Below are 20630 nucleotides of genomic sequence, written 5' to 3'. Positions count from 1 at the left end.
TTCCACGGGACAAGAACATCTTGCAATGTACAGTCGCTTTTATCCCATTTCCTATTGAATGTGGAACATGTGAAATCCCACCTCAACATCTCGGGCCCGTAACAGGCGCTGACAGGTCGCCTACCAGACCGAGTGGGGGTGTCCCCTCACACAAACTTGTGTCGTGAGTTCAGCAACCAGCAGGCGACGCACCGACACCATCTAGCGCTCAGGACTGACTGTGGCACTCGGGGGGCGGGGCAGACAGTACACCTTCAACAAAATACCGGGGTGATACGACGTTCCAGAGCCAAACTTCTCAGATAGTCTGCCTTTGTTATTAGCTTAGAAACCAAAATAACGGTCTTCAGGTGCCCAGTGCGAACCAGAGACTGTTACTGGGGGCCAGAAAGCTGAAGGAGGCGGAGCCCAGCCCTCAATAAGCCTGGCCTAGAAGACAAGCAGGGCGTGGGCCCTGCGGAAATCCAGGAAGGGGCCACACCGCCCCCACCCCAGGAGATTCCAGGAGGCGTGGGCCACCTCTGCTGACAGATGGGTCACACCCCCTTCACTTCCTGGATGCCCACCAGGCTGGTGCACAGGCTGGCCTGGCACCCTCTCTTGCCCACCCAACATGGAGGTGCGGAGATCCAGCCTGGGCAGGGGAGGGGGCCCGCGCTTCTGCCCAGCGCACCAGAGACCTAATGACGAGGTGGCATTTTCCACTTGTCCACATTGCTAACATTAATGTCTCCCATTGGAAGCGCATGAGGAAGAATGGAAAGGGCTGGCGGGGGGCGGGAGGGGGGGGGGATTTGGGAAATCCTGAGTCCCTGCCACATCGCTACTACTTTCAACCACCCAAACTCTGAATTTCAGTCACACCACTGCAATCCCACGTGGTGGGAGACTCAGTCGGTGCACACACCAGGTAGGAGGGCACGGCCAAAGGTGCCGGGGGCGGCAAAGTGGAGTCTCGAAAGATGAGGCGGAAAGGGTGAGGTGGGAGAGGGCCCTGGGGGGGGAAGTGGAGCAGACGCCCGGCCCCGCGACTCCGCGCTGCGTGCGGGCCCTCTGCAAACATAAACCAGGCCGGCACGCTTTCCATCCCTCCTTGTTGCTCACCCCGGCCCTCTCCCAGGGCAGTGCCACCAGTAATCATCCCGTGACATGCCATCAAGGTCAGGACGTCACAAGACCGGGAACCTTGCCTGGCAGAGGCAGGAAAAAAAAACAAAACAAAAAACACTCCCTTTTCGGTTTTAAATGTCTGTGGTTTCAAAATGTCGTGGACGACGCTAAGAGACAGTCATTATTCAGATCTAAAGGGGGACGCAGGCAGGATGAGGCCTTCAGGGTTATTCTGCAGACGGCATGCCCTTTCAGGGCGCCTTCTGGCTCTGTGCCGCCTCTCAGGGGTTCGTCGTGGTTCAGGCTGAGAGTCTGGCAGTGATGTACTAGGTTGGAACCACAGTGGGGCTAAGGAAGACCATTAAATACAGTAACAGAGCCCAAGGTCAAAGCTGCCAGATGCAGACAGGACAGAGGCTCCCTGCATTTCCACACCAGCCACCTGTGGGAAGCTCCAAGGGCCCAGAAACTTTGGTCACACCTCCAAGTCCCAACCGGTCTGAAACCTGTTGGGAAAGTCAACAGGGAATGCTTTGCTAAAGAGGAACGGGGAAGAGAAGCATGGTCTTAGAGCCTATTCAGATCTAATTCTTTTCAACAAAGGTAATCGCTCCCTGGTAGCTACTGCCAGGCTTTATAATTTAAATACGAACCAGGCAGCAAACCCACGCCTCCCTTGGAACAGACAGTTGCAGGAGCGTGGTCTTTGAAGGAGCTGAGAGAGGCTTTTCCAGCCGTCCCCTGCAACTCTAAAATCAGCAGCAAAGCCTCCAGATTCAGCATCCCTAGGACTTGCCCTGGACTGAAATGGCACAGCCTGATGAGGTCTACTAGCGGTCACATACCTGGAAACTAGAAAAAAAACTGGGGGAAAAAAGAAACAAACAACCACCTACCCAACTAGAGAGTTTATAGCACAGGCCTGCTTCCCTGCTGGCTGCTAAACTCAGCATCCCAAGAACGTGTGTGCTCTCCTCAGCTCAGAGTAATTTTTTCATTCTGGGCTCACCTTGCATTTTCCTGTGTTGAAGGAACAGCAAAAACTCGAGTAACGTTTTAATTTTGGGGCTGGGATGGTAAAAGGGCTTCCACACAAAGGGCTTGGAGGAGATCACACATGGGCTATACAAACAATCCCTTTGAATGGGTGAGTCCTCTCCTAGTGTGGCCTGCCTTCTAGTAGGACGCCCTGCAGGAAAGGCAGCCCGCCCCTCCAGGTGAGTGAGACTGGGAGGCTGACACAGCTGACCAGAATCCCCAGGACAGGTGTTTATTTTGCCCAGTGGCAGGTGTCTCTCATTGCAGCAGCAGCTTTCACCTGGTATTGACACCCCCCCCCCCCCCCCCCCCCCGCTTCCCCAGGAAAGGGCCCAGGCGTGTGATTTGCATCACAGCACAATTATGTGGGGCCCGGCACACGCAGGTCCTGTCCCCGCCAGGCAGCCGCGCTTACCAAACCCGTCCAAAAGAGAAAGAACAGGAACAACCATGGTGTGTCTGTGCATTTCCTATAAATCTGAGGCCTCCACTCTCTTTGCCTGGGGGTTCTCTCTGCAGAAATCTTCCAGAAAAAAAAAGGGAAAGTTGAAAAAAAAGGGGGATAAATCACCATATGGGGGATCCTAACTTACCCAGAAACACAATCCAAACTTACTCAAAGACTGCTCAGAGAAACTTTTTTTGTTTTGTACCCTGGCCCTCTGCAGCTTTCACGGAGCTTGGAAACACCTGTCGCCCAGTCCCTACCTGGTGGTACACCTGGAGGTGGCCCCAAGACCGTGCCCCTAGGCCAGCCTCCCCCCAGCCTACGCCCCAGCACAGTGGGGTCTGAAGTCCCCTCAACCCCCCACCCCACCCGCGATGGTCAGCAGAGCTCTGCGCGCCAGGCGGGGCTTTATCCGCACGGGGCAGGTGCGTGCAGGTGGGGCCCGAGGCAGCCCCTGCCACCCCGCCCCCGGACCCTCCCTGGGGTCCCTTCCCTCCCCCTGGGGCGGCACTCACCAGGCTCTCAGCACCCAGGCACCGCATCCTGAGCTCTGGGCCAGGCAGCACTGGGGCCGACACAGCGCCTACGGCGGGAGAACCTGGGGCAGAGCGGCGGGCGTGGGCACAGCGCCCCCTGGTGGCAGCCTCCAAGCGCGGGCCCTGAGGGGTCGCTCTGTGGAGTCTGGTCCTGTGGGGAAGGAGAGGCCCCACCGCACCCCACCCCCGGCTGCTGTCCTCTCCAACCAGCGCGGGTCCCGCACGTTTGTGAGCAGGATGCAGGAAGCCTTAGCCAATCCGTCCCAAGAGGTAAAGACAGGTGCAATCCTGTGATCCTCCACGAACAGGCGAGTAGCTCTCATCTGTGCCAGATTCCGTTCTGCTTTGAAGGCATTACTAAAGAATCCACACGGCAGGGTGTTCTCCTTATTCTGCAGAGGAGGGAAACTGAGGCATGGGACAGGCGACATAGACAGTGAATGTCAGGGCATAGAGTTGAGAGCGGACACGCCCACAGACTCTCGAGGTGGGTCTCATGGCTCAGGCCTGGGGGCTTCCACCAGGACTCCCCCACAGCCTGTCCCAGAGACACCCAAGTCGCCAAGGAAGTAAAAGAATCAAAACCCTGGGGGGGGGGGGCGGGGCTGAAGTCAGCCTTCAGGTGCGAGTGCAGGGGGTGGGGGTAGGCAGCGTGCTGAAAGAATTGGAGGTTCTGCTCTTCTCTACACGTTGCCTTGGGACAGTCCTTCCCCACGCCTTGCCATTCAAATGTCAGTGGAATCAAAACACTGGCAGACCCACCTCCACACCCCCAGGGCGACCAAGTGACTGCCTCCTGTCTGGACCTGGCTGGAGAATAGTGATCAGAGCAGTAGGCACGCTGGGGGAACAGGCATCCCGGGGCCGGATAACCAGACGTCCGGGGAGTCAGCTCCTCTCACAAGAACACGACTGAGCGGCCCCTGCCTCTGAAACGGAGCTGATAGAGCTGGTGGGCTGAGGTTTTTAAGTAAGCATGACAGACAGTTAAGAAATGAGAGATGGCACTAGCGATATGATCAGTTAAGTATATTATGAAACTAAAATGAGTAGAACTATTAGGCAGAAAATGGAACGATTAGAATATTCCTTGATATTATTTATTAATAACATGGGGTAAATAGAACAGGTGCAGCTGAAGAGGAATTTGTGATTGGACAAGCAGTTTCCACTCTCTGGAGGCAGCAGGAAATGGTTTAAAGAAACAAAATATGGCAACTTATTTTAGATCTTTCAATTAATATCGAGGCAAGAACTAGAACAGAAGGGAGTGATATAAAAAGGGAGAGGGAGGGATATTCGAGACTAACAGATACACGTAAGGTTGAAAGGAAGACATAAACCTCAGGTGGGAAGGGCAAGTCGCAAGCCGAATATATGCATTTCAAATACAGTTTTTAAAATAGAAATTTCTTAAAAATCTGCTGGAGCCACAGACCAACTACCCAGCCAGCTCTCAGCAGGATGTCAGCTCCCGGTCAGAATCTCCATCACGCAACTGACCAGGTCGCCAGGTGACTGCACCCTTCACGGCTCACACCAAACATGCCCCTTGCCATGTCCATCAGTCCTTAGGAAAAACTTGCCTCATCTAAAAAAAACTACAAATATGCTATTTCTTGAAACACACCAAGTATGTTTATATTATTAAGTTCACAATAATTCTAAAAATAAAGCCTCACTGCCTTGAGAAGATTTGGAGGGATTTCTCTTTCTAGAAGCATTCTGGCTTAGAGGTGCAGAAGGAATGACGGACGTCAGGGTGTCACAATTTTCTAAATAGTCGGAAAAAAAGACGCCAGCCTCCTCCCAGTGAAGAAAACTGCCACCTATGAAGCAGTCATGCCAGACCCGAATCCAACCACCCAGTTATAAGTCATGCAGGGAATAGAGGAACAAGTCAAGTGACGCCAAGGGATGCCACCAGTAAAGCCGAGAATGGGCAAGTCTTCTGATAACAGAAATAGTCGACCCAAGGGCCCCAGCGTCAAATCTGGGCGGCCAGCCTGCCTGGGGCATGTAAACGCGCCCCACCCACCCGGAGCCCGTCCCTCGTACGTCACAGGTACGGGACGGGAGCGCGCCCCCCAAGCTCCCTTCCGAGCCTGCGCGGAAAGTGAGACGCAGGCGCAGTAGGCATGACCGTACCGCGGGAGCCCGCGTGGGGTCGCACAGGGCCACTCACTCGCCAGCGTCCGGCATGACGGGCTGGGCTCTCGCTTCTGCCCCCGCCTCGCTGCAGCGCCATGGAATGCCTGCGGAGCCTTCCCCGGCTCCTGCCGCGCGCGCTGGGGCTGCCCCGGCGCAGCCTGTGTGCCTTGGCTTGGGGCCTGAACCCCGGGCGCGCCGCCGCACTCCTCGGCGGGAGCCGGGCCGCGTCGCCGTGCGGACCCCGCGGGCCCCGCCTGGCAGGTACGGCCGCCGGCCCGCAGCCCGGGGACGCCCGCCCGCGGTGACCTCGGGCCGTTGCTCGCCCGACTGCCCGCCACCGCGCGTCGTCGGCCCCCCGGGTCCGCCCCTAGCCCGACTCCCGGCCTGTCCTTGCCGTCCCCTGCCCAGAGCTCTCCGCCCAAGTGCTCTGAGCAGCTTTGGCTTTAAAAACCAGTTTCACCCTGAGTCATCGAGATTGGGGTCCTTCACCCGAAATATTTGCCTTAGTTTCTCTCGCCTGTCTCCTACCTACCTCTTGCTCACAGGCGCGGTGACATTTGTCCAGGTAACGGGTGGGAACGCCCTTGAAAGGGAGACTTGGTGGTAAGAGCTACTCGGAGAAAGATCCGACATGGGTTTCCAGTGCAGACCACCAGGGGTTGGGGGAGGGCGGGAGGAGGACGCGGACTTAGGATTGTTTCACCATTAACGTTTCCACCCCTGGGGGAAGGTGGTGCTGATACTGCCGAGAAACGAACGGCATTTAAGTGTAGGCTTCTCATTACTGCACTGTCGTGGGATGAGTGTTCTCAGCTGTGCCCCCGACGCAGCCCAGCACCTCCCCCCGTCCCAGCTCAGTGGAGAGCCTGAGTCGGGTCCATCCCAGGTTCAGCCCATCTAATGTTTTAGGACATTGAGATCCAGAACCTCAGGCTGGTAACGCTTCACGTGACTGATCAGCAATTGCTGATTTACGCTCTGCCGCTCACCTCGACTCAGCTGATCCTTAGCGCGCAGTTTGTATTTTGCAGAAGGGTAAAAAGCCTCAGCTGCTAACCAACTCCACGAGTCACTGACAGTACGTAATGAGAAGGAATAAGGTTAGAACTGAGAATGTCTGCACATTCCATGGAGTCAATAGGATTACTGGGAAAGCATAAAATAATTGGTAGTAAAATAATAATTATACTGCTGCCCACTCCCCTTATGTTTATTATTTTAAACAGTGTTTTTCGTTAGATACTAACTTGACAATACTTCAGAGTTCACCGCAACTCAATCTAATCACGTGTTTTAAATTTATTTTCAAATAAAGACTTGTGTTCATTCCGGTTCACTGAGGTCTGCATCCCAGTTCAGTTGGCTGTTTTATAAGTAGTAACAATAAAGCGTTTCTGTGGCATATAAGTTAATACAAAGAAGTAAAGCCCGTACGCCGCAGAACTTACAGGTCAAGCAAATAATCCTGATATTGGAATGCTGAAAGCTCAGGAGTACTTGGGATCTGTTTTCTAAAATACATCTACCAAATAATTTGCGTGAAGGGCCTTTTTACATCATGCAAAAAAATGGACATTTTCTTTTCGTCTCAGAACACTGTGTTGTATATTGTTCATCCACCTCCGAGATAATTTTGAAGGAAAAGGGTGGTTGGAATCCATAATTATTCCACTGCCTCACCTAAGCCACTTTAAAAATCCTTCCCTGTTAAACCTAACATAATCACCTACAAATATTAAAATTCACACACGAGTGTTTCTTTTTCCCTCTAGGAAAAAGATTCAAAAAATATCAAAATAGTGTGAAGACCACATACTCTGAGTGTTGTGTCTAAGCTACACGTGGAAACCAGTCGTGCGATCACAGGGAACTCTTCTCATTCATTCTTCAGGTGAAATGCACCGGCTGAGAACCTCCGACGTCTCCCAGGCCACATTAGCCAGTGTAGCCCCAGTGTTTACCGTGGTGAGTACTTGTGGTTCACGTGATAACTTACGGCAAGTACTTCTCACACTTCCTACATCAGCTGGGTTGGACTGGTTGGCCAAGATTTACTTATTTTTTGCTTTATAATCAGTATAGTTATGAGTCTTGGTGCCTCTGTGTTTTGCTTCATCAGTGAAACTTCGCCAGTGACTTGGAGCCCTTCTTTAGTACCAAAACAGGTCGTTGGAGTCACAGTGCTGCGCTTTCTACCTGACTACAGCCATGCCTTGGAGATGCCGTAGGTTCCGTTCCAGACCACCACAGTAACGCTAGTGCTGCAGTAAAGCAAATCGTCTTTTTGGTGGTGGAGGTCTTGCCTTCAGTCTGTAAAAACCACAATGCGTGTGAGGTGTAATCAAGCCAAGCACAATGAAACGAGACCTGTCTTTTCGCAGGGTTGCCCATGAATCCATTAAGTCCTTGAAGCCTGTTAGCCGTGGAGGGGCTTGCCCTGTGCTGTGTCGCGTAACGTACGCAGCAGCGCTTTGCAGGACGCACAGTGTAGTAGTTAGGAGTGCGTGCTTTGAAGGGCATGGCCTCTGCCACCCTGAAATGGGAAAAGTGAATAAAATCACACAACTTTCTCTGAAGTGGTTCAGGAAAAAATAAAATAACGAGAGTCATGTGTATCACACATATTTAGGGAGAGAAATAAGGCCATTGGGGCAAAGTGTTAACAAAGAGTGACTAGGTGAGAGTTACATGGGAATTGGTTGTGATATTGCTGCATCTTTTTTGTAGGAAGTTTAATGAAAAAAATGTGTGTTTGCTTTGAGCCAGAGTTCCTAAATTCAAATCTCAGCCCTCTTACTATTAACTGGGTGGACTTGGAAAGTTATGACACCGTCATTGTGCCTTAGTTTTCTCATCTGTAAACTAGGGATAACGGTATCTACTTTATGGAATTGTTGTAAGGTTTACATTAACTCATGTGTAAACCCTCAGAATAGTGCTTCACACATGGTAAGCATTCACTAAACATCAGGCATTATAATTACTGTTATTTAGGCTTATTAACATAAGACTTTTTTTTTTGTAAACTGTATTTATGTACAACAAAATAGCCCCCAAAATGACATGTTAAAGCTGTCACTGCTATCCAGCGTTCCAGAAGACCGGCCAGTTTAGCTACACAAGAATACAAAAGTCCGACGCTGAATGTTGCAAGCAGGTTCTTTGCAGGTGAAACCATTGGCCACCAAGAGCAGTTAAGAAAATCAGTTGATGCTACTTGAAATAATGATACTTAAGAAAGGGAGCTAATCAGCTCACTTTTAATGTTACATTACAAGGTAAACATTTTAAGAAATCATAGTTTGTATGACCTTATTTTTCAAATCAGAAAAATCCCATTAAGCTCCCATTGGCTGGTGTGGCTCAGTGGACTGAGCGCGGCCTGTGAACCAAAGGGTCACGAATTCCATTCCCAGTCAGGGCACATGCCTGGGATGTGGGCCAGGTCTCCAGTGGGTGGCGCTTGAGGGGCAACCATACATTGCTGTTTCTCTCTCCCTCTCTTCTCCTCTCTAAAAATAAATAAAATCTTAAAAAAAAAAAGAAAAATCCCATTAAAATGACAGCTAAATATTGAGATGCAGAAATACTTAGTATAGTAAGTTGAAAGTGGAGGAGAGACTGCAGAGGAGAGTGTAATGTGAGTATATTTAATAGGGAAAGACTGAAGGGACAGTCAGTGATAAAATATTAACATGGTGTTCTCTAAAACGTCATTTCAGGCGACTAGCTTTATTTTACCTTTATTTTCAAATTTTCTGCAGCAGATGTATGTATTTGGGAAGGAAATTTAAGGAGGAAGGCTGTCTGTGTTACATGAAACACCAAGCTACGCTTTAACAGCGGTGCGTTGTGGCGCTCGCTGCGTGTTCGCCGAGGTGGCGTCTTTGCTGAGCAGCACCGAGCCGGGATGGGTGCTGTGGGTTTTGTCCTGTGAGGGACCCAGCATGCACGTCTCTAGGGAACTCCCCCGGCTTGTGTGGCTCCCACCACCAGTCTGGCAGTGCCTTTCTGAAAATGCATGCCGGCAGTACTCGGTGCGGCCCAGCACGTCGGGACTTACGGACTCTCATTGGACATCTCCCAACTTCACTGTGGACGACCAGTGTGCGGAAAAATGCTTCCTGTGCTTCACAGGAGACGAGTGCATCGCACCCTCTCTCCCAGCTGTGGGAAGAGGCCTTTTCTGTAAATCTTAATCGATTTGACACTGTCCAGAATCCTCACAGCCTCCCTAGACGGACGGGAGCGCGCGCCCTGCACAGCCGGCCGCCCTGCAGACAGAAAGGGCAGGAAGTGCATGGGGCAGGGCGGCGCTCCCCGGGACCCTGGCTTCCCCCCTGTTGCCGTTTTTACCAGCGGTGCTGCCCAGTAACACAACTGGATCACACTTCCAAGACCCGCGACATAGAAAGTCAGTCTGGTCAGCTTTGTGCGTGGAGGGAAGGGGATTTTTCCACCCTTGACGCGTTACCACCTTGCACCTGCAGGAGGGCGGCTGTGCGCGTCTGCGTTGCCGCCCTCGTGAGGCCCTGTGCTGCCCTGCAGCATAATACCACGAATAGCGTGCCGATTTGGGAGGAAATAATACTTTGTTTTTATCCTCTCTCTCCAGACGAAATTTGACAAAGATGGAAAGTTTACTTCTTTTGGTGAGTACCTCTGAGCTGCTTCTAAATTCCCGTTGAAAATCAGTGAGGGCAAGAATCCACCGGAAGCGCAGGCGGTGCTTTGAGATGCAGTGGGAGGGCCGCTGCGTTGGAGCCCGGTTCCTCCAAGGGTGTCGCGGCCGCGCTCTCTGAGGACGGCGTTTCTCCTCCAGAAAGGAAGAAAACCGACCTGTATCAGGAGCTCGGCCTGCAGGCGCGCGACCTGCGGTTCCAGCACCTGATGAGCATCAGCACCAGGAACAACCGGATCATCCTGCGCATGGAGGTGAGCGCGTCCCCCACCCCGCCATGGGTGCTGCGCAGGGGCCGGAGGCTCCGTGTGCACTTGTCTCCGGTTTCTGACGGAAGGAAAGGAGCTTGATGGATGGCAGACATTTGCAGTGAGCGCTCACGTGCACTCACGGTGCGACCTTAGCCTCCGGGACCGTGTTCCGGTCGTCTGGGCCGCCCAGGGACACCTCTTCACCGGAGGTTTTGCCTCGGCAGGAGCACTCTGAAACGCATGGTACCTCCCCGTTCTGCTCCGAGCACAGCAGCCCCTGCCCAACTGTCCTGTCCCACCCCCCCCTCCGTTCAGAAGTCACACGGACAGGAGCCGTTTTGGTGGCCAAGGGCGACGACTCTGACCAAAGCAGGGGACACAGGTCCCAGCGGTCCTGGCCCCACAGTGCCAGCGATCAGGACGGTGTCTGCCAGCAGGTCTTTGTCCGTTCACCTAGAATCAGTAGGAAGCAAGATGACAAATGCAGGCAGGCGTCACCCCGAGATTTTCTGCGGGAGGCAGTCTTTATTTTGCTGTCAGCAGCCAGCCCTTGAAAACCAGTATCTTGTCGACGGACAGATAGTAAAATATGTGGAGGCAAAGTCAGCAGAACTTTAATTGCATCAGTGGCATGTATATAGTTCACTGTGTAGTTTTTCTGTACAAAACTTCTCCTAATAAAATGTTGGGAAAATGAAAGAATAAAACCCTCAAGTTTTTATAGCACTGACACAGTGGCCACAGGCCACCCTCTGGTGTCCCTCTTCAAACAGGGAAGAGGTCAGCTTTCTCATTAGAACACATTTCTAACTCCACGGTGTTCTTTTTCTAAAGGCAATTTACTTTTCAAAATTCAAAAAATTTCTAAACTACAAAAGACATACGATATTTTATTAGCGTCAGGTGTGCAGCATAGGGCTCGGGCATTTACGTAGCTCACGAAACGGTCACCCGTGGAGCCGAGCACCCGCCCGGCCCGTACGCAGCTGCTGCACCTCCGACTGCGTCCCCTGGGCTGGACCGCGCGGCCCGTGACCGTTTCCACGTTTCCACGACCGGCGGTTCGTCCTTCATCCTTCCCCCTTCTCCATCGAGCCTGCCGCCCCTCCCATCAGCAGCCCACAGCTTATTCTCTGTGTGAGTTTCTGCGTTGTGGTTGGTTCTGCCTCTGTAGGTTCCCCGCATGAGAGAAGCCATGTGGCCAAGTAGCATAGTGCACGTGTGCACATCATCCTCACCCACTCATGCGTCAGCGGGCTCCTAGGTGGCGCACATCGCCTGGCCGCGGTGAATAACGCGGCCTCGAACGAGAGGGTGCGAGTCGGTGTGTTCGTGTTCTGCAGATACAATCCCGGGAGTGGGGTCACTGCGTCAGAGGCAGATCCGTTTCTGGTTTTCTGAGGAACTCCCGTACTGCTGTCCACAGCGGCCGCCCCCATCTGCGTTCCCACCCACAGAGCACAGGGTCCCCTTTCTCCACGTCCTCCCCCGCACGTGTCGTTTGTGGGCGCATTGATGGTGGCCACTCTGACAGGTGTGAGGTGATATCATCTGGTTTTCATTTGCGTTTCTTGGATGATTAGTGATGTTGAACATCTTTTTATGCACTTACTGGCCATCCGTACGTCCTCTTTGGAGAAATGTCTACTTGCGTACTGTGCCCATTTTTTTAAATCTTCATCTGAGGATATGTTTATTGATTTTTAGAGAGAGAGGAAGTTGGGGGGAGAAAGAAAAAGGGAGAGAGAAACATCGATTGGTTGCCTCCCATACGTGCCCCAATGGGATGGAACCCGCAACCTTTTGGCGCACAGGCCCACGCTGCAACCAGCTGAGCCACCCAGCCGGGGCTCCCTCCTGTTACCACCGCATGTGGGTGGGACCTGCCTGCTCTTGTCGCTGCCCCGCCACCAGTCTGGTCGTGGCTTCTTTCTGTCCATAGGGCTTGTGTTCAGCTCTTCTTGAGGCAGTTCTCAGGGTGGTGGTCCTGTACTTTAGTTGTAGTTTTGGTGTGGTTGTGGCAGGCGGCGAGCACAGTGTGGATCTACGCTGCCATCTTGACTGGAGGTCTGTCAGGTTCTAAATTAGAGCTTAATTGATGTATCTGCATAATTTCAAATTAGCTTAGTATGTTTGGGTGATATTTTAAAAAGGAAACATTACCATTTCAGCCAAACTAATCATGATTAATTTTTAAAGTGTACTGAATATGTGACTTTTAAGACCTTAACCTGTTTCCTTTATTCCCTATTTTTCCCATGATTACCCCGAGGTCTTAATAAATACATAGTTTGTTTAATTGCAGTTCTGTTGAGAGTGAGTTCAAGGTATCAAGATTTACATATATTTTAGGCTTCGTTCCTTTAAAAAAAAAAAAAAGTACAGAAAACAAATGAACAGTTTAGGCTTAACCCAAACTTAAGAGAGTAATTAAAACCTGTTTTGTGAATGTTTTTTTTTCCTACAGCTCGGTAACTTGCAAATGCGTATGTGTGTGTGTCCATATACCTGTGTCTTCTTTCCCCGCAGTATTTGAAAGCCGTGATAACTCCCGAGTGTCTGCTGGTGTTAGACTACCGCAATTTAAACCTGGAGCAGTGGCTGTTCCGGGAGCTCCCTGCACAGCTGGCTGGGGAGGGTCAGCTGGTCACGTACCCTCTACCTTTTGAGTTCAGAGCCATGGAGGCACTCCTGCAGTATCGGGTAAGCTTGTGTGCGCGGCGTCGTGCATCCGTTTGGGTTAACGCACTGCCGAGCTGGAGGGCGGCTTGGCGGCACAGAAAGACCATGTTGCTTCTGTAGATCGGCACGCTTCAGGGGAAGCTGAACGTGTTGGAGCCCCGGATCCTTGACACGTTGGAAGCGTTAGTAGATCCCAAACACTCCTCTGTGGACAGAAGCAAACTGCACATCTTACTGCAAAATGGCAAAAGGTAAACAGCTGTCTTACACTTCTCTCAGTAGTTTCCACAGTGAAACGTGTAGCAGAAACTCAAGGACAGATTAGTGTGATTACTACCTGTTTTTAAAATACCGGCTGCCCTTGCCGATGGCAGTGACCTCCTGTGAGTGCCGTCAGCGGGAGCGGGGCCACAGCGGGCGCTGCGCAGGGGGTGCAGAGGGACGCAGCGGGAAAGCTGGGTCCACTCTGTGAGGCGGCTGTGGCCGGGCAGTGGCTCTCAGTCTGCACGTTTCATACACGGTCGTTCACCGGGAGTGTGTGGGTGGGTCAGAAGGCGCTGTTCACACAGCGAGGTGTGTCTGCAAGTTCACAGCACTGATCCCTTCTGTGCGCCCGCTCCCCCAGCCTGTCCGAGTTGGAAACAGACGTGAAGATGTTCAAAGAGTCCATCCTGGAGATCCTGGACGAGGAGGAGCTGCTGGAGGAGCTCTGTCTCACCAAGTGGAGCGACCCCGACGTCTTGTGAGTGCGCATGCTGCTCTGCGGCTGCTCTCGGGGGCACTTCTCACGGACCGCAGGACACCTCTGTCTCCTGTGAACTGGAAGTCACTTCCTCTTCCGGGCCCACTCCAGTCCGTGTTTACTTTTCGAGTACTCCAAGTGTTTCATGTTTGTTCTCTGTAGCCCAGTCTCAGGAATCAGCGCACTCTTGTAACAGCATAGTTTACGCAGCCTGTCCAGACTTTTAAGCATTATCTGTATCCTGACAGATAAAAGGCTTCTTCTACCAGAAAGGTCTGGTGGCAGAAACTGCAGCACACCTGTCCCTCGTTTGCTGGCCATGCATCCGCTGGGTGGGCAGCGTCCCTGAGCCAGGTGGTGGGCAGCGGGTACGGGGAGGGGCCGAGGCCTGTGTGTCGGTGGCATTCGTCTGTGGGAAGGACCTGTGTCCCCCGGGGGAGGGCAATGCTGTGTGTGTGCGTTTTGTCTGTTTGGTTTTGTTTTCCCTGACTGGTGCTACTTTGTACCGGCTTGTTGGCATTCACATGTCGCATTTTCCTGTCACTGGCAGTGCAGTGGGCTTGCCAGCCTGTGCAGGGCAGGAGCCTGTGCCCGAGACTTGCCCGGGGTCGGGGGCACTGCCACCTGCAGCCCGGCCCTGGTCACAGTCCCAGACGGATCAGAGGCACGTGTGCTCACTGGTGGCTGAGTGCGACGTGCTGATTTGCAGTGTGGGGGTGTGCGGGGGCCCACACGGGGCTTGCGGGTGACGTGAGCTCTTGTGATTGGAGTGAGCAGAGCAGCGCCGGCATCGACCACGCGGAGGAGATGGAGCTGCTGCTGGAGAACTGCTACCGGCTGGCCGAGGACCTGTCCAACGCGGCCCGCGAGCTGCGGGCCCTGATCGACGACTCCCAGAGCGTCATCTTCCTCAACCTGGACAGGTGGGCGCACCGCGGGGCAGTCGGTTTCTGTGTGGGACGCTCACGCCAGGTGAGCCGGCAAGCAGGGAAGTCCACCCTTCGCCCCTCGCCTCTGCGTGGCCGCGTGTCCTCTACGGTCTGGGCTCAGCCCCCGTGTCGTCAGTGCCCCTGCTGCGTGTCGTGGGCCCGTGATCTCACTGTTGTTTCTCCAGCCACCGCAACGTCATGATGAGGCTGAACTTGCAGTTGACCATGGGGACCTTCTCTCTCTCGCTGTTCGGACTCATTGGAGTTGCTTTTGGGATGAATTTGGAATCCTCCCTCGAAGAGGTGAGAATCTATTATTTCAGTAGCCCAGGGGGTTGTTTTTTTAAGGTTTTGAAGGCCATTCTGAGGCAGGGGTGGCAGAGCAGAGACTTGGATGGAAAGAGAAAGTGGGAGGACGGCGGAGGGGACCACATGTACGACAGAGGCAGGAGCGAGCGGGCTGCTGAGGACCAGCGGTCCGAGTGGTGGGGGGACTGTGGGGCCATGCTCACCTGTGGAGTGCAGCGAGGGTTCCATTTCCTTTTTGTGGACGGGGCCCCGTCGGAGGTTTTGAGCCCAAACCTAGACGGTTGGAAAGTTCAGAAGTAGCCGTGTCCTCCTGTGCAGCATGCACTGACCCGCGTGTCCAGGCGGTGCTTCCAGGGCCCTGAACTGTCATGCCAGCCCCCGTCCTCCTCCCACGTCATCCTGGTTACGAGCCACTTTCATGTACATGACTCGCTGGACAAGGAAACCCACTCTGTACCTGACGCCTGTTTTCCACAGGAGGGGAGAGGGCCCGTGGAAAGCCCTTTCCGACCGTTCGCGCTTCTCTGTAAACTCTGGGGCAGTGGTAGTTGGGGAGACTCCACGGGCAGGAACCTGCCTGCGGGGCTGACCTGGGCTGTGCTCCCACAGGACCACCGTGTGTTCTGGCTGATCACGGGCGTCATGTTCATGGGCAGCGGCCTGATCTGGAGGCGGCTGCTGTCTTTTCTAGGGCGGCAGCTGGAAGCGCCTCTGCCTCCTGTGGTACGAAGGGCTTGGGGCCCGGCGGGAGGGCAGAGCGGGTGCAGCCTCCCCCATGTCCCACCTGCCAACTACATTGGCCCAGCTCCCCGCCCTCCGCCCATAGTGTCAGTGGGAGAGTTAGAGACGACGACCCATGTAAAGTGCTTACGAGCACCGTGCACCGTGCCCAGCCCAGGAAACAAGTGAGAAGTGCTCCCTCTGTGCGGAGCACAGAGTGAGTGCTGCACCTCTGGACACAGGCTAGTGGTCCCCAACCGGAACTGAGGAGTGGGCACGTGGCGTCCACTCGCAGGTGGCACCACTGGGCGGGCGCCCTTCTCCCGGCCACTACAGAGGGGTCACCTGACTGGGCCTTCTCTCCCCAGATGCACCCAGACTGACATGCTGTTCCCGGCTTCCTACAGGTGGCCTCTTTACCCAGGAAGACCCTGCAGGCAGACAGAAGGACAGACAGACATGGCTTCCGGCCGGATGGACTGGGGCCTGGTAGGAGTGTCCTCACGACCCGGTGAAAATGTCTTGTGCGGGTGTCGCAGGAAAGTCCTGGTACTTTTATAGAATCAGAAGCTTGGAAAAGCTACTGGTACTTAAGTTGTCTGGTGATAAAACGTGGCAGCAGCAGCCCTGGAACTTCACTGCCTTTTCGGAATTCCGAGTAAACCAAAGTGCTTGCTTTGTAAGAGGCCAGATTTCTGTTGTCTGCCAGCTTAGAGAGCCGTTTCTATAGAACCTGAGATGGAGGGGCTGATTGAACAATGGGTTGTTGTTTAGATTTTCCTTCGTGCGGATGGAGGAAAGTACAGTGTCAGGCTCAGCGCAGCCGGGAAGCTGGACAGACCCCAGCGTGAGCCACGTGGCCACACTGACGGGACAGGCAGCAAGCGACAGGTTGGTCTTAACAGGCTCGGGAGGCTTGTGCTCTGACCCTCCCCCTGCCTCGTTTTCTCATGCCCGCCCCCTTTTTACAGAAGGGGGTGGCATCAGCTTTAGGTGGATTCCAATTGGTTAACGTCTGTGGACATGGATTTGGGGCGAATTTCCGTTCTGTCGCTGGTTTAGCTGCTTTAGTCGGCCCCTGACCTACAGGTGGAGGTGTCCGCACCCCACCCTAGAATGAAACTGTGTGCCCCGACCCTGTGTCCCTCCCCCCCCCCAGGCTGGCAGGTGGGCAAGAACGCTGGGCCTGTAGCCCCTTTTGTTCCCACAGCCAGAGCTCTGGGGTCGGAAGGAGCAGCTGTCCTCCACGACGTCTTGTGTGCCCCTCCGCATTTCCGGAGGTTAAAGGCAGTTGCACTTTCCTCTGAGGTCGCATGCCTGGAAAGCACGGTGCAGCCCCTGCCCGGCCGCAGTGGGGGTGCTGACACCGTTAGGTGCTGGGGCTGTTGACCAGGGGGTCTGGTGACAGGAATAAAAACACTGTTCCCGTAGCTGACCCGAGAGAGAACAGGTGAGGTTCCCCGCACGCTGCTGTGGCTCTGAGCAGCCACGAAGGGGAAGTGGGGGGGCCCAGGCTGTGGCTGACACCAGCCTCTGGCATCGCAAGTCTGGGGGACAACAGACTTCACAGGGCACTCTGCTGCCGACTTTGGCCTTGTTGCGCCTTGTTGCTGTGGAACAATGACCACCACTTAACCACGACAGAGCCCTGGCCATCCAGGGCGTGGAACTCGGTTCGCCTGTGGTCAGTCCTAGAACGGGTCTAGTCTTTTCCTCCTGGTGTTGGTTTGTGGCTTTGGGTAAAGTGAGTGAGTTGTGTCTCGTCAACACAAGGGAAGATCACACGCCTACCTCACAAGTCTGACACACGCACCGACGTGGTGAGAGGTGCGAGTCCAGCTAAGGTTCCGACCACGGAGCCCACGCCCCACGTGCACCGACTTTTGCGGTTTTAAGTTCTGAATTAAAAACACACTGAGCACTACCTGCTCTTCGAAAGGAGGTGACAGAAAACCAGGTGCTCAGTTAGGTGAGGCGGCAGGCAGTCCCGTCCCAGGTGCCGCGCACGTGCACCAGGCCCGTGGAGGAGCTGGGTGCAGAAGGCCTCTCAGATACAGGGGCGTGACATCTCAGGTGCCCTTCCATGGCTTCACCCCGACATGCAGGCCGTGGGAACTGCTGCACAATAGCACTGGAAGCTACTTATTTTGGTGAGTTGTTCCAAGGTTGTATGTAGCTGTTTTTGGAATTGCAATATCAAACACTTTAAGCATAGGATTTACTTGAGTAATACCTGTGGAGGCAGGTCTGCTGGGCGGAGCCTGGCACGGGGAGCCCCTACCTCCTCCTGCCTGCCAGGCCTGCCCAAGGGGGACCCCAAGCAGTGCCCGTCCTCTGGCCTCGAAGAGAGCTGTTGTAGAGAAATTGCAAATATATGTAAATGTGATCTGATATCTTGAAATAAAGGAAATTTTGCGGTAAATTGTGTAGGTTCAGATTTGTGTTAATGAGACCGAAACTAGCGTATTTTCATTCAGAATCAGTGCTTGGAACTACAGGTAACACTCGTGAAAATTTAACCCACCTATTGGGATGGACACGGGACTGCCCTGTGTGAGCTGTCGTGTGGGCTGGCCGGAGTACCACGGACATCGTTTGTGAACATGGGTCAGTGGGGCTAGATGTGAGGTCCTGTAACTCCCGTGAAAAGCTTGCTCCCAGCTACTAGTAACACCCCCCCTCTGTGCTTGCTCTCTGGTGTGCTCAGGCAGTGAGGAAAATTAACCCTCAGGTAAAGAACGGGCACGTGTGAACACAGGCCTGTCACCTGCATCCTGGGCGACAGACCTTCCCTGAAGTGCGTGCTATCTGCCCATCCACTCTCAGACCCTTCGACCCGCGCGTGGAAACGGCTACGAAGTTCCGGTCCCCCGAAAGTAAACTTCCTCCTAATCAACAGCGCTCCAAATCCGCCGAGCTGTCCGACACCGTGTGCACTTTCTGCACAGCCTCTGGGGAAATGCTGGCCTGTTTACCTGCGCACGCTCACCTGCGCTTTAGCTCCTGGACCCTCGTGTCACCTCCCTCCTCAGCTAGACTGCCGTCCCAAAGACACGTCACTTTCTCCCCACTCCACCCCTTCCCGCCATGTCTCAGGGAGGCTCTCCCTGATGAACACAGAACGAGGGGCGCCAGTTCACACGCCACTGAGGCTGAAACCCAGGTGCAAGGGTCACTGGGGTCGTCATGTGTCAGCGCAGCCACCTCTCCAGAAGCAGGTGACAGGGAAGTTTGGTTTCTACACTGGCTCTTCACTACGTGCCCCGTGGAGAAGGCAGGTGCCCACAGGAGGACAGGACCAAGCCACTTGCCAGCAACCCCGTGCTGCTCCTGTAACCTTCACCCTTCCCTGTGCCCCCTGTTCCCCTCTGATGGGAAGGGGTCACCGACTTTGAAGGATGCTGTTAGGAGGAGCAGTGTGTGGAGGTTTTCCTAAGGGAACCAGAGGGACAGCAGGCCGCACGTGTCAAGCACGGGTGGTGAGTAGGACAGGTGAGCTGCAGAGGAAGCAAGAAGGGCAGCTAGGGGCATGAGGGACAGTGGGGTGGCAGCCTGTGTCATCCCAGTCCAGCTGTGCGTGTCTGCCCTCCCAAGAGCCTCGCCTCCTCGCGGGGTCCGCTGAGGCTCAGGGGATGTGCCTCTTTGTCCGCGAGAACGCCCCCCTGGGGATGCCTTGGCGACAGAGGGGCGTGGGGGCACAGCCGAGGAGCGGAGCGTCAGTCTGAGCGGAGGCTGTAGACGTGCAGTGCCCCCGAGAGCCGGGCGCCCAAGGAGCTCCTCCCAGCAGCCACGACGACTTGGTTCTGTGGAGACACAGCTGGCGTTAGACTGTCCCCGCAGCCAGAAGGCACACGAGGAAGGTGCTGGCGCAACTCGAAGCACCTGCAGCAGGGACCGTGCTGCCCTGTCACACCTGGGCTCGGAATGACCCTGCTCCTCACTCTGTCCCTGCCCTGCCCCAGCCAAGGTGTCTGAAGCACCGCTCCCTGACCACAGGAAGGAGGCGGGGCTGAGTCACACCTGTCCTGGGGGCTCTGAGCACCTCTCTGTCCCCAGCCTCGCGGGAAGAGGTAGGGACTGTGGTGGTGTGCAGCCTCCTCAAGCTGGGAGTCAGGGTGGACATGTGGGGAATGTGCATAAAGCACATGGGTTCTTGATACGGTCTGGTTTTCGGAAAAATGGGTAAAATTTAAATGGAAGGCACGCTTAGGACATAAAGGAGTCCTAGGGCCAGGCCATTTGCGAATCCTCCCTGTGCAAACAAGCCACCGCTTGCCGTTAACGCTGGATTTTTGTTACTGGGTGGCTCGCTTGTCCCTCGGGTCAAGCAACGGCCTTGTGCAGAGCTGGCCGCTAGGGGGCAGGCTCAGCACAGTTCTCAGCTGGGTTGGCAACGATTTCTTTCACTTCCCAGGGGCAGAATCTCACTGCTCGTCAACAGCAGGGACGCAGCTCAGTCCTGTGCCCTTTCCTCTCCCCAGACAGGTGCGCAGGCACCGGTTCACTGGGACCCGACCTGAGCCCTTGGGTGGTCTGCACCCACTAACGTTAGCACTCAAAGTGCGCACACACCTTGATGTAGCAAAGGGCATCACAAATCCCAGCCGCAGGGACATTTACACAGTTACACGGACACGCAGAACAGGAACGCTCACCACAGTGGAAAGCAGGGGACAGGGAGGGGATGCCTGTGGGGACGAGGGCCGAGGAAACACGGCAGAACGCCGCGCCTGGACAATCAAGTCCTTCACAGCAGAGCGCCAGGCTGTGTGTGTGTGTGCGTGTGCACACGTGTGGGCATCGGTGTAGGGGGTGGCCAGTGAAATGGAGGCAGGTGTGTCTGACTGTCCCCGGGTCACACGGGACCTCACACCACAGTGCCAGCCCGGGTGCTCAACCCCACACACCAGAGGCTCAGGGGACAGTCTCAGAGCAGCTCGATGGCCCGGGTCATTCACCCATGCAGTGACCATTTGGGGCTGGTGGGCTGGACAGAAAGGGGCAGCCAGAGAAGCCGGCCTTAGCCGCACGTG

At 54.5% G+C, this 20630-nt stretch overlaps 3 protein-coding genes across 19 annotated transcripts in view; 1 reads left to right on the top strand and 2 right to left on the bottom strand.

Moving 5' to 3' along the window:
- Nucleotides 1-3204, bottom strand: part of SLC44A3 (solute carrier family 44 member 3) — a 45074-nt gene extending 41870 nt beyond the window's left edge. For 12 of the 14 annotated variants that reach the window (XR_008425884.1, XR_008425883.2, XR_008425885.2 and 9 more), the window contains exons 1-2: nucleotides 3112-3204; nucleotides 2564-2671 (exon numbers count right to left, since the gene is read on the bottom strand). Coding sequence is in view for 10 of the 14 variants with exons in the window: in XM_024570065.4 (XP_024425833.2) it covers nucleotides 2564-2671; nucleotides 3112-3138 (135 nt within the window). In the remaining 4 variants the exon portion in view is untranslated. Of the gene's footprint in view, nucleotides 1-81; nucleotides 517-2006; nucleotides 2131-2563; nucleotides 2672-3111 lie in introns of those variants that run through there. The other 2 variants (XM_053916295.2, XM_053916297.2) reach the window with 2 other exon arrangements.
- Nucleotides 3205-5264: 2060 nt separating this feature from the next.
- On the top strand, nucleotides 5265-18019 carry MRS2 (magnesium transporter MRS2). The gene is made up of 11 exons (XM_053915193.2): nucleotides 5265-5544; nucleotides 7175-7248; nucleotides 9899-9935; nucleotides 10106-10218; nucleotides 12745-12918; nucleotides 13018-13148; nucleotides 13523-13639; nucleotides 14410-14562; nucleotides 14754-14871; nucleotides 15487-15600; nucleotides 16005-18019. The coding sequence occupies exons 1-11, from the start codon at nucleotides 5379-5381 to the stop codon at nucleotides 16110-16112; spliced, it is 1305 nt and encodes a 434-aa protein (XP_053771168.1). The 5' UTR covers nucleotides 5265-5378; the 3' UTR covers nucleotides 16113-18019.
- GPLD1 (glycosylphosphatidylinositol specific phospholipase D1) overlaps nucleotides 16558-20630 on the bottom strand; it is a 32610-nt gene continuing 28537 nt past the window's right edge. For all 4 annotated transcript variants that reach the window (XM_053915187.2, XM_053915189.2, XM_053915190.2 and 1 more), the window contains one exon: nucleotides 16558-19400. In XM_053915187.2, the coding sequence (XP_053771162.1) occupies nucleotides 19314-19400 (87 nt within the window). In that variant the 3' untranslated portion in view covers nucleotides 16558-19313. The remainder of the gene's footprint in view (nucleotides 19401-20630) is intronic.

The sequence above is a fragment of the Desmodus rotundus genome, chromosome 12, assembly GCF_022682495.2.
Source record: "Desmodus rotundus isolate HL8 chromosome 12, HLdesRot8A.1, whole genome shotgun sequence".
Taxonomy (NCBI): Eukaryota; Metazoa; Chordata; class Mammalia; order Chiroptera; family Phyllostomidae; genus Desmodus; species Desmodus rotundus.
Note: the sequence above shows the minus strand (reverse complement) of the source record. Positions and strands in the feature narration are given on the sequence as shown.

What these genes read in the sequence shown, in the direction of transcription:
- MRS2 (XM_053915193.2), top strand. Translation starts at nt 5,379, where the DNA reads ATGGAATGCCTGCGGAGCCTTCCCCGGCTCCTGCCGCGCGCGCTGGGG. An exon ending in TAGCCCCAGTGTTTACCGTG is followed by an intron (nt 7,249 to 9,898) that starts GTGAGTACTTGT and finishes CTCTCTCTCCAG; the next exon opens with ACGAAATTTGACAAAGATGG. An exon ending in TGGAATCCTCCCTCGAAGAG is followed by an intron (nt 14,872 to 15,486) that starts GTGAGAATCTAT and finishes GTGCTCCCACAG; the next exon opens with GACCACCGTGTGTTCTGGCT.